This window comes from Bombina bombina, chromosome 2 (genome assembly GCF_027579735.1).
Source record: "Bombina bombina isolate aBomBom1 chromosome 2, aBomBom1.pri, whole genome shotgun sequence".
Lineage (NCBI taxonomy): Eukaryota > Metazoa > Chordata > Amphibia > Anura > Bombinatoridae > Bombina > Bombina bombina.
In genome coordinates, this window is record NC_069500.1 from 697,266,247 (window position 1) to 697,279,201 (window position 12,955).

At 33.8% G+C, this 12,955-nt stretch overlaps 1 protein-coding gene across 1 annotated transcript in view; it reads right to left on the bottom strand.

The window, feature by feature from the left end:
* Positions 1-2,353: 2,353 nt before the first annotated feature.
* Positions 2,354-12,955, bottom strand: part of PLPPR1 (phospholipid phosphatase related 1) — a 219,640-nt gene continuing 209,038 nt past the window's right edge. Inside the window, exons 6-7 of the mRNA XM_053700630.1 lie at positions 7,074-7,205; positions 2,354-2,386 (exon numbers count right to left, since the gene is read on the bottom strand). Of these exons, the coding sequence (XP_053556605.1) occupies positions 2,354-2,386; positions 7,074-7,205 (165 nt within the window). The remainder of the gene's footprint in view (positions 2,387-7,073; positions 7,206-12,955) is intronic.

Sequence of the window (12,955 nt, forward strand, 5' to 3'; positions counted from 1 at the left end):
TAGAATTGCATACTGTATCTGAGTTGCAAAAGTATAATTTTAAAGTCACCATCCGTTTAAAGGGACAGTCTGCAACTTCGTCATCTTAAAGTCTTACCTTAGATTAAGCTGCAAATATCCTCCTGCTCCCCTTTTTATATCATGCAGCAGGAACAGTAAAAATGTTATTTTAAAGTTAATATTGTTTCTGGCCCTTTTGAAATGGCTGCCATGCTCAGCCTACTGATGACATCATGATCTGGGCTGCATATGGCATCCGATCACAAAAGGCTCACTAGTTGGATTCAACAGACTGTTAATGCTATTCAGCAGAGTGCATAGATGCAGCCCAGATCGTGATGTCATCAGTGGGCTGAGCTTGGTAGCCATTTCAAAGTGGCCAGAAACAATATTCATTTTAAAATAACTGTTTTACTGTTCCTGCTGCATGATATAGAAAGGGTGCAGGAGGCTATTTGCAGCTTAATCTAAGGGAAGACTTTTAGATGACTAAGGTGTAGACTGTCCCTTTAAGGTACATTTTCTGAAAGTAAAAATTCCCAAATACTATAGTTTTTTTTTACTATTGTATTGAATTCTATTCCTATGACAATTATACCAAGTTGACTAACATGTCTTAAAATAAAGAAGATTATAAGCAGCTAAATAAAACTGAACAGTTTATTGCTCAAAAACTTTTAAAATTTAAACATCACCAAGCACTACTGGCTCAAACCAGAATTAAATACAGACATTAATTTCAAAAGACAAAAGTGATATATTTTGGCATGTACAGTAAAGACAATTAACAAAAATGTGGTATTGAGAAAAAGAAATGTTTTCCCTATATTGTTTCATTATTGTTTAATATTTTGAAATTCATTTTTCCCCTATTTTTTTTAACCTTTTCATTTCTTTTTTTTAGGAAATTACCAAAAATAAGTGATCCAGAAAAAAATGTGTCTTTTTTTACACCCCTTTTATCAATGTTTAGTTATTTTAATTAAAATTCAGACAAATTACATTACCATTCATGCGATAAATAATAGCATATAACTGTCGACCAAGTTGTACTGTATACATAACCCTTTCAGTAACCATTGTGAAAACTGACCATCTTTTTCATAAATAAAGCAAGTTCACTAAATTTACAAATAACAAATTTATGGGAGAAAATTATAGGAGGAGAGCTTATTAGAATTAAATTTAAAATCCTTAAAGGGACAAATTTGCATTGTTCTCATGTTATTCTTTGTTGGAGAGATATCTAAATACGTGGCGTGCACATATCTTGAGCACAACAGGATAGTGATCTTGTTAATGTATAACATTTGCGCATGCTCCTGAACTAACTTCTCTGCTTTTCAACAAAGGGTAACAAGAAAACAAAGATAATTTGATAATAGAAGTAAACTGGAAAGTTATTTAAATTTGTATGTTCTAGCTGAATCATGAAAGAAACATTTTGGGTTTTATATCCCTTTAAAAAAAAAATTGGAAGTACCAATATGGCATAAAAATGTATTGGTGATACAATGATTTGCTTATTTGTTTTACTGAATACCTGTAGCGTAAAAACAAAAAGAGTATATCATACAGCTACATTATAGCTTCAGCACATAAATACTTCCCAACAGCTCCCAGAAGTGTTTAGGCCGTGACTGAGCAGGGACTGGCATGTATTGGAAGGCCAGGTAGAGTCAAGGAGTGTCCCAGGCAGAGTGGTAGTGGGAAGAATGGCTGAAAATGGAGGACCAGCAATTATGCTGGGGGGATAGCGCTTCCCTGGCTATGACACTAGCGCTATACAGAAGCTACTGTATTTTTACTAGCCTCTGTAGTAGGCAAACATTTTCAGATATACAAAACAAAAATGTTAACTATATGTAGGATAATGCACTATGCAAATGAAAAAAAAAAAATAATTGTTCATTCCTGCAAACATTTCAAGTATAAAATCCTCCTGTGCAGTAATGAAATAAAAAGTATATGATCGCATTTTATTTACATTGCAGCTCAATGCATATAAAATAATACAAAAATTGTATACAAACATGATCACGTAACATCAACGTAACATCAACAATTCAAAAGATGTTGTTTTTTTTTTAGTGCACAATATACCATAACAGGAAAAAAGTCATATTATGGCATAAACACAAGATGTTAAAGTTGACATTGAAAAAAAAAAAAACCAGGGCAAGCAACATCACTTCTTTAAACAAAATGTACAAAACATCAGCCTATAACTATATATATATGTATATATAACATAATACTGGTAATCACAGTTTGACATTGAGTAACTGTGTTCTTGGAATTGTTGCACTAGAGGCTATTATAAAAAAAACAGTTTCTTTATCCGCTGCTCTATTCAGGTAACTTCAGTCATAGATGACGAGTGATTCTGAAAAAGAAGAATTCATTTCAGAATTAATTTACTGTATTTTACAATGTTGATGTACAGTACACAAATATACATATTAAGTCTCAATTAGGGTTATCAACATTCATTGAAAGAATAATCACTTCCTGTACTAATTAGCATAACATTAATTTAATAATTAAGCACATTACATCAGAAGCTAAATCTGGAAGAATACATTTAAATATTTATTTCAAGTTAGATTTGTATAGGCCTAGAAGTTTCACCTTAACTGGTCCATTATTTATATAATCATTATTATAATCATTATTACCTACATTAACATGAACCATAATAAAAACAGACTTCCCAGTACAATGCAGGCTAGGTGAATAATCTCCCTTCGGCTAGATTACGAGTTGAGCGCTAACAGTTAGACATGTGCGATTCGGATCGATTCAGAAATTCATCCGAATTCTTAAAATTCAGGATTCGGAATCGATTCAAATTTCCGAATTAAATTAGTGCCGAATCTAATGAATAAATCCAAATTAGTTTGGATTTATTCGGTAGATCCGTATGGCCATGGATTACACTAGTATTGTACAGTATATTAGGTTATATCACTCTGCTATGGGTTACACCTAATATACAGTACATAATACTAGTATAATACACAGCACATCCCACCTAACACTTACCAAAATTCAGAATTTCCGAACCGAATCAAACCGAATCCAAACCGAATGTATTCGAATCCGAATAAATCCGAAACGAATCCGAAACGAATTGATTCAAATTTTTCCGAATTCGAATCGATCCGAACCGAAATTCAAAAAAATCCGAATCGATCCGAACCGAACCAAATTTTTTCGCCATGCACATATCTACTAACAGTTATGAGCAAGCAAAATCAGGTTTATCGTGGGTCTTTGCACACAATGGAAGTAGTGCTCGTATTACAAGTTAAAAGTAAGCGCGTTTGCTGGAGCGCAATTTAATTTAACACACATTGCGTTAGTCAGACCTCAGAGCTCTGGTTAACTGATATGCTCGAATAAAAAGTGTTACAAAAAAACATCAAAATTACTTTTAAAACTACAGTTACACTCATAATAACAGTATCTAATAAAAATTATTGAAGAAAAAAAAATTACAATAAATGTTAAAAGGGCTCAAAGATATAAGGTCTCAGGTGGCCTGCAAAGGGCTTTTATATAGAGATACATACATATATATTGCTATGTTTATATGTGTGTACATATGTATTTATGTATATTTATGGTACATATTTAACATTCCAATGTTCTTCACAAAGTAATTAGCACGGTATCCGGCATGCGTAAATAGCTAAAGTCAATCGCAGTTAGTGTGCAAGCGTGAGTGATAATTAGCACTCCACTCATAAGTGCACAACTATGAGCCACAGAAATATCAACAATAATTTTCAATTGTAGTCATTCTATCATCAGAATACCACAAATTCACATAGTGTGCTCCAGCACAACACTGCACCCAAGCTTTTCTAATTAAAACTAATGATGAGCAAAAAACAGTAAGCGGTCATTAAATAATAAATGGTTCTGAGAGAATGAAATATATATCTATAACCAATAGATGGCACTGTGCATGTTTAATACACATCTTTAACCATGAGAATGAGCTGTCTTGAAATATTTTGTATCTCCTCTTTAAAAAAGTTAATATCATTAATAGTAGTTCAATAGTGACAGCAGTCTGTTGTTTATCCAACCATGTCGGTAATCTTTCATACTTATTTTTGTTGTCTCCTCCCTAGAAACTATTATTCATTGTTTTACAGTTTAGTAATGAGATGATATATAACAGTATTTTCTAGCATATGAAGTATAAATATTACATTTATTTAATATACATATATCAACAAAATAAAGTCCACATTTTTGATGATAACCTTTATGAAAGAAGTTATAAAATGTGGTTTAAAGGGGCAATGTAATAAAATATTTTCTCCCCTTTAAAGGGACACAGAACCCACATTTTTCTTTCATGATTCAGAGAGAGCATGCTATTTTAAGCAACTTTCTAATTTACTCCTATTATAAATATTTCTTCATTCTCTTACTATTTTTATTTGAAAAAGCAGGAATGTAAGCATACAAGTAGCCACCAATCAGCAGGCGCTATCCAACTGAACTAAAAATGGGCCGGCTTCTATGCTTATATTCCTGCTTCTTTAAATAAAGATAGCAAGAGAACGAAGAAAAATTTATAATAGGAGTAAATTAAAACGTTGGGTGAAATTGCAGGCTCTATCTGAATCAAGAAAGAAAAAAATTGGGTTTTGTGTCCCTTTTATGTGTTCCCAAATTTACATTTTACCTACAAGAGTGTATTAAATTGTTTACAAATAATTTATTCACCTTTATTTTATCATTTGAAACAGCTGATTTTGCCTATTGTATCCTCACCTACAGTATACTGAACATTTCTGAATTTAAGTTCTGATTACAAAGAAACATGTAAACAAGAAGGATTATATAAAACAATGCTCCCAGAGATGTAGTAAAATGTTCATTTTTCATTGTTCTCTTATAGTGATCAAACGTTTGCAAGCAAAACATAGAACAACATGTTTAGCCTCGTAGGGACAGGCTTAGTGCAATTATCAAAGAAAATGGGCTGTCTCTGCGAATGGTGAGCGGTCTTCCATAAAAATGAGAGCTTTCTGCTATGTTACAGTTTGCAATAGAGGACAAAGTACAAATGGAGAACCCGGTATATGTTTCAGCTTTAATATTATACTTAATACAAATCAAACTAAACTGTTTTCAGTATACTGTGCCATAAATTCTTTTTTTTTTTCCGTATACATAGGTTTATCTTTTAGAGTAATTAGTGTTTTGAGTATTTTGATAAAAGCTCGCCAAAAATGGCAAGATAGCAAGAGAACAAAGAAAAATTGATAATATGAGTAAATTAGAAAGTTGCTTAAAATTGCCTGCTCTATTAGAATCATTAAAGAAAAAAAATGTGGATTTGGTATCCCTTTAACCTTCCAAGGATAAAGGAATCGGACAAGAGAATAGGCTCCATTTATTGAGGGTCAAGCGGACATGATTCTCTACCACGTATCATGTCCACTGGACACTGATGTGAGCGCAGACAGCATTCACTGTCCACATGTATCATTGCACAAGTATTTCACAAGTAATGCTTGTGCAATGCCACCCCATGCTCGCTGGTGGCCAATTGGCTGCTAGTAGGGGGCTTTCTATCATCCCGATCAGATCGGTTAAGTTAAGGAGCAGTGGTCTTGCCTGAAACGATGGGCAGCAAATGGCACGTGATAGAGCCCAATGTGTATACTATGACATACGTTTGGGGGCTACACATACTGAGCCCCATGGTGCCTAGAGTTCTGGCCTTGCGGGGCTATACTTAAATAGACCTTCCTGGTTTCTACGGAGATGACACATTTCCTCTACCATAATAAGCTGCTGAATGTTTCTTTCACTTACCAAATAGATGTCTGTGCTAGATAGAGGTTTATGGAAGTTATCAGTAATGTTATGTGTGGTGTGATTTACCCCCTTCTAGCAGACACATACTTTTTTGTCTGGTGAAAGGAGCATACAGCAGTTTATCAGGGGATCCTTGAAGAAATTATTGTCCTCTCCCTTGATTAGATTCCAGGGACCATCAGAGGGACTGCAAAGGGGCTTGTTGTCAGAAAATGATTTATTTAAAGAAATGATCTGTGCATTACGGGTAGAAAGGGGTTTAAAGGGACAGTCTACTTGATTTATATTTTATTGTTTAAAAAACTAGATAATCCCTTCACTACCAATTCCCCATAATCCCTTCACTACCAATTCCCCAGCTTTGCATAACCAACATTGTCATATTAATATACTTTACAACCTCTAAGTTTGTCTGCAGACTGCCTCTTATTTCAGTGCTTTTTATTAGCTTTCTAAATCTTGCACAAGAGGCAGAAAGTTCTAGTTTATGTGTGCCATATAGATAACATTGTGCTTACTCATATGGAGAACAATAATGATTATACAAGAACCAGAATTGATTGGCTAAAATGCAAAAAAAGCATTGGGATAAGGGCAGTCTGTAGGGACTTAGATACAGGTAATCATAGAGGGAAAAAAGTGTATTAATATAACAGTGTTGGTTATGCATAATTGGATAATAGGTAATAAAGGGAATATTATCATTTTTAAACAATAATAATTTTTAAGTAGACTGTCCCTTTAAAGGGACATAAAAAATGTTCATGATTCAGATAGAAGATACAACTGTATACAACTTTCCACTTTACTTCTATTATGAAATATGCTTCATTCTTTTGTTACCCTTTGTTGAAGGAGCAGCAACACACTACTGGGAGCTACCTGAACACAATGGGTGAGCCAATGACAAGAGGCATTTATGCACAACCACAAATCAGCAATTAGTTCCCAGTCGTGCTTTGCTGCTCCTGAGCCTACCTAGGTATTATTTTCAACAAAGGATACCAAGAGTAAAAAGCAAATTATATCATAGAACTATATTAGAAAGTTGTTTATAATTTGATCTTTTATCTAAATAATGAAAGAAAAGAGAGTAACAGCATATTACTGTGTGACTATCAACACAATACAAAAATACAACATAGGAGAAAAAGCTGTTATTTTAAAACATATTTAAAATGAGTTGTATTTGATGTTTAGGAAAAATAAGAGTGCTGATCAAATACCTGTGCACTTAATGTCTCAAGAGGGCTCTCAACTCTCGGAAAAGCCATAAGTGGCAGTCCCCTTGGATCTTCAGGCTTAGGTTTAGATGGAGTCCCATGGGTTCCTTTAAAATTGTGTACAACACACACGCCCTGTAGAGAATAATAATATCAGTTAGTGACGAATCCAAAGCAAAAGGGCAAGTTTTAATTATAAAAAGTTGTACACACTTTTGCAAAATACTAACAGGCTGCATCATTTAGCAGAGATCTGATGTACTGCACTGTAAGACACCACATCTAAACGTAAGCTTTAACTGGAGCAGAATACAGAGAGAGGTTTTAATAGTTTCTCTCGTTCGGAGAGGGATTGCCTGGTATTTCGGGGCTGGACTGTACTGTTAAGTCAGGATCAGACTGATATGCTACAGGAAAGTTCTTCTCTGTAAAAGGCACATGTTGAGCAAACAGAGGCTGCTTCTTGGGTGGTAACTAGCTATAAAACAAGCTATTATGCTATAGTTCGTTCCCAGGTTGAGCGCTTCTCTATTTTAATTTATGCAAATTATGACTCTTAGGGAAGTCTCCCTAAGTGTGATGCGGGTATCCAGGCGTGGACCCGTTGCTCAATGTGCCTAGAGGGATATGGCTGCACCTCACTGATGAGGCCCACACTAGGCCGAAACGTACGTCTGTAGTTTTGCCATACTGGACTGCATTGTTTAGTCAGAGTCATACTGATATACTACAGGAAAGTTCTTCTATGTGAAAGGCACATATTGAGCAAAAAGAGGCTGCTTCTTGGGTGGTAACTAGCCATAGAACAAGTTATTATGCTATTGTTCTCTCCCAGGTTGAGCGCTTCTCTCTTTTTATTTATGCAAATTATGACTGTTAGGAAAGTCTCCATAAGCATGGGAATCCAGTTGTGGACCATTGCTCAGTGTGCCTAGAGGGATATGGCTGCACCTCACTTATGAGGCCCACACTAGAAGAAATGTACATCTGGAGTTTTGCCGTTTCTCTCGTTCCGAGTGGGATTGCCTGGTATTTCGGGGCTGGACTGTACTGTGAAGTCAGGATCAGACTGATATGCTTCAGGAAAGTTCTTCTTTGTGAAAGGCACATGTTCTTGGGTGGTAACTAGCAATATAACCAGCTATTATGCTATTGTTCGTTCCCAGGTTGAGCACTTCTCTCTTTTTATTTATGCAAATTATGACTCTTAGGGGGATATTTATCAAAGTATCAATCTCGGTGCATTCACCGGCGTCAATACGCTCGCCAGACATCGCCAGACATCGCTACCGCAGATCTGCATACAATGCCCTTTTTAATATAAAAAAACTGTCAAAAACACAAGCATCAAGTAGGCGTGATGAGCATCGGACTGTTGTTAACTAACAATCATCGATGTTGCGGTTATTCTGTTTTTTTCCCAACTTTATTTATACAATTTCATTACTGTCCATGAACAAGCACATTTCTCTAAAGCTAATCTTTTATTTTTCATCTGTTAATGTTCAAGAAATAGCTAGATTTATACATCAACAAAGAATATCTCATAGAAAGTTATTTTTATATTTATTTGTTATACAAAAAAATCTGTTATATGATACCTTCACATAAATGAATGTATATTCGTATTTCTAGAAGTCATGATATGCTTTTATCTCATGTTTTTCTTTATAAATGATTATTAATGCTAGAATATGTACATATATCTTTGCATATATATATATATATATATATATATATATATAGGTGTGTGTGTGTGTCAGAAATCTTTTGCATACATATTTACATGTCCCTAAATTCATTTTTTTTTGTTCTAAACAATGCTGTCTTTCATATTTCTGTGTTTATTTATACCACTATATGTATATAGTGTAAATGTATTATTATTTTGAGCAGGAATAATTGTGACTATAACATGTAATCAGGGTATCATATGTATTTTTTTGCAATCAATGGATATTTTAAGAGCTGGACCAGTTTTCTCTCTGTACCTGTGTAACCCCTCCTGATTGCAATCTAATTTTAAAAACCACCCCTACACAGGTGTTATAAAATGGGCTTGCATATAAGATGACATTTCTTACTGAAAAATAAATTCAAGAGAAGGAAGAAATACACTGAAAATAACATGACAGTAAAGAGGTGATTTTAATTTCTGTTGTATCTGATTCATGACAGTTTAATGTTAGGTAGACTATACCTTTGAGATATCAGTTTAAGATTATATTGAATCAAACATCATTTGAATTTTAAAATCATTGTCTAAAATATTACACTGTGTGTCCTAATGTCAGCATCAATGTTTATCTTTAATACTAATTTCACATATACATACTTTCAAAAGTATAATGCACAATGTAACAAATGGCACTTACAAGTTCTGATGAGTGATCAATGACACAAGTATCGAGCAATTTGATTCATTAGTGATAGTTTAATATGAATATTTGAATCAGATGTCAGTCTAATGTCATAAATCATGTGATTATACATATTCCAATTAAAAGTGGTTGAAAAATTCACTAGTGTGTGGGTTGTTTAGGAGTTTGTGTCATAATTGGCGCGGAAAGTGTTGCATCAAATTTGTTGCGAAATGGAGAGTGGGACTTGTATTATATGCCTTAAACATGATGCAAATAGATTTATCAAAAATATAAAAAGGAAGTTAGCTATATTATGTTGTGTATTTATTTCATTTTTATCTCTATATCTATTAGTGCAACAAGTTTGGGGCAAAACTTTGCACTAAATTTGGAGAAATAATATTGTCCCCTTGCTTTGTAACGAGAAACAAAGATGTAACATAATCCATAAGTAGTAATGTATTTTTCATTTTTATCCCTATATCTACTAGTGCACCAAATGTGGAGCAATAATATTGTTTGATTTAGAAAGGGTATACAATTTTAATAGAGTTTCTAATTTACTTTTATTATGTAATATGCTTCATTTTTTTGCAGCATCGAACATAAGCTTTCTGTGTTTTCAGACTCCCATTGATTTCTATGGCATCCGTGGACTCAAGGGTGGCGGTTTGAAAACTAAGTACGCTGCGTCGGAAAAAGACGCAAGCGTACCTGTTAAATGTTTGATAAATTGGGAAAAGGGTCAAATAGAGTAGAATGTGAATTTAAAACATCTGTAATGATGCAAGCATCGATCTACGTTGGATTGAGATCGCAGGAGCGTATATTTCGTCACACATTTTAACATTTGATGATCTTGATGCTTTGTCAACTACGATGGATCAATCTTGCGTCAAATACAATGTGGGATTCCAGCGTATTATCAGTTGACGCTTTGATAAATATCCCCATTAGGGAAGTCTCCCTAAGCATAATGTGGGAATCCAGACGTGGCCCCGTTGCTCAATGTGCCTAGAGGGATATGGCTGCACCTCACTGACAAGGCCCACAATAGGCCGAAACGTACATCTGGAGTTTTACCGTTTCTCTCGTTCAGAGAGAGATTGCCTGGTATTTCAAGGCTGGACTGTACTGTTAAGTCAGGATCAGACTGATATGCTTCAGGAAAGTTCTTCTCTGTGAAAGGCACATGTTGAGCAAAAATGGCTGCTTCTTGGGTGGTAACTAGCCATAGAACAAGCTATTATGCTAATGTTTGTTCCCAGGTTGAGCGCTTCTCTCTTTTTATTTAACTGGAGCTAATAGCTAGAGAAATGACACAATGAAAATACCCAAAGTAAAATGAAAATGTCAAGTCAAATAATACTACAGTTTTGAAGATATTGTGTGCAGAATCAAAATATGTTAGTCAATTTACAAAGGACCGTACTATAAACATAATATTATTATATTTTTTTAGAAAAAGTGCATTTATGGGGCTAATTGAGTGAACATGAAAAAATCTAGCAGCAGAGTGGCTCCATTTTAATGAGCTGTCACAGCTGTTATTATTTAAACATCATATATTCAAGTAATTTGTAAAAAAAAAAAAACCACTAGTGAGTTTATAACCACAACAGCAATGACACTAGCGCCAATATTACTCATTACTCATTCATACAGAATATTAACCCTAACTACAAATTTGCCCACCACAATTTGACTCTGACTGTAGATTCTGTCTCTATCCCCCAATATGGTAAACTTACTGTAATCTTCCCCATTGCAATTTAACCCTTTACTGTGTTATCTATATCCCCCACTATGGTAAAATTAACAGTAACTTCCTCCACTGAAAATAATTCTAATCACAATGTCCTAATACTCTTTTAACATGTTAACCTCAAAACAAACCCCTCACTACAAAACAACTTAAATTAGCTGACCCAATCACCGTCCTCCATTGTCCTACAGCAATCACCTTCACTGAATACCACCTTAAAGGGACAGAAAGGACAAAACTGAAATGTACATGATTATGATTATATTTTATTTTTAAATAGAAGGATTTTGTAGGGACGGGCGAATGTTTGTTCATTCTTTTGTATTTTGAATGTTTGTACAACATTCTAACATTTGTTTAATGTATTAGTTTTTCTAATGCTATCTTTAAATGTAATATTAGATTCAAATTTTTCTACTAATTTGATTTGAATTATGCAATATTTGAATTTGAAAAATTTGAATCAATATATTTGTAATAGTATTTGTAATGCTTTCTTTAAATTTAAATTTAGTTTACTAAATTCCCTACCCCTTGAACTATTGAACTCCAGAATAGTATTTATTAAATTGAATTTTACATTCGAACTTTCGAATGTGGATTTTCTATCTAATTATGAACATTCAAAAATGAAAGCAACATTCAAAAACTGGAAATAACACTTGAATACCGAATTTTAATCAATTTTGCTTCTTCTATTTTTTCTAGTAACTGGTATTACTGTTTTTCAGCAGCATATGCACATCAGTATTCAAACATGACACCTTCTCATAGAGACCCTGATATTTAAAACCTCTGCGCTCAGGTGAGATATTCTAAAATGATCTTCCAGCACTGTGAGATCCCTAGTTAAATATTCAAAAGACAAATTTTGCTTTGTTTCTCCAAGGGGCACTCCCTGCATTTCTGTATGTGAAGGAGAGACAAGCCCAGTACAATATAGCAGTTCTGCTGCATTTACACTTTGTGCTTTCTATTTTATATCAATTTACACTTTAGCTTACATTTTATTACATTTAAACTTTGCACTTTCTATTTTGTATTTTATTTTGTATACAGCAATGTATTTAGGAATGTGATTTTACAAATTCTGATTAGGATTTCACAGTTTCTGTGTAACTTTAACAAATCAGGCTTATACTTATATGATATATATATATATACAGTATATATATATATATACAGTATATATTTATATATATATATATATATATATATATATATATATGTGTGTGTGTGTGTGTTTCTTTTATAAATTAGATTGCATTTTGCATGTCTTTTATTTAAATTAAAACCAAAAAACTGTCAGCTTCAGTTTCTGAGAGAGCACCATTACTTTCTATGGGCCAGATAATTAAACATTCTCTAGTTTGGAGAGAAAATATAGTGCTGCCTTCACAGGGGCAGAACTTACTCAATTTTCTAAGAAAAAGGGAAGTAACCTGGAAATCGCAGAGAGATGAGAGATGCCTTCCATAGAAAGTAATAAAGCTCTGGGATACAAAATGTCACATGGGAGAGAGAAGGTAACTGGAGAACCCCTGGGGCTGATATAAAGGCTCTGTTTGCATCAATTCCAAATTAAACTGAAATGTTTTATCTACAATTTTACTTGCTGTTGTCTATACTTTTGTTTATAATTATTTTCTTTTAGTTAAAATAAGTGTATTGTGAATTTTGAGCAAACTTCACCTGCATACAGCTGGCGAGACAAATCAATGAGACCAGCTTGTTTAAAATGCTTAGAAAATTTCACA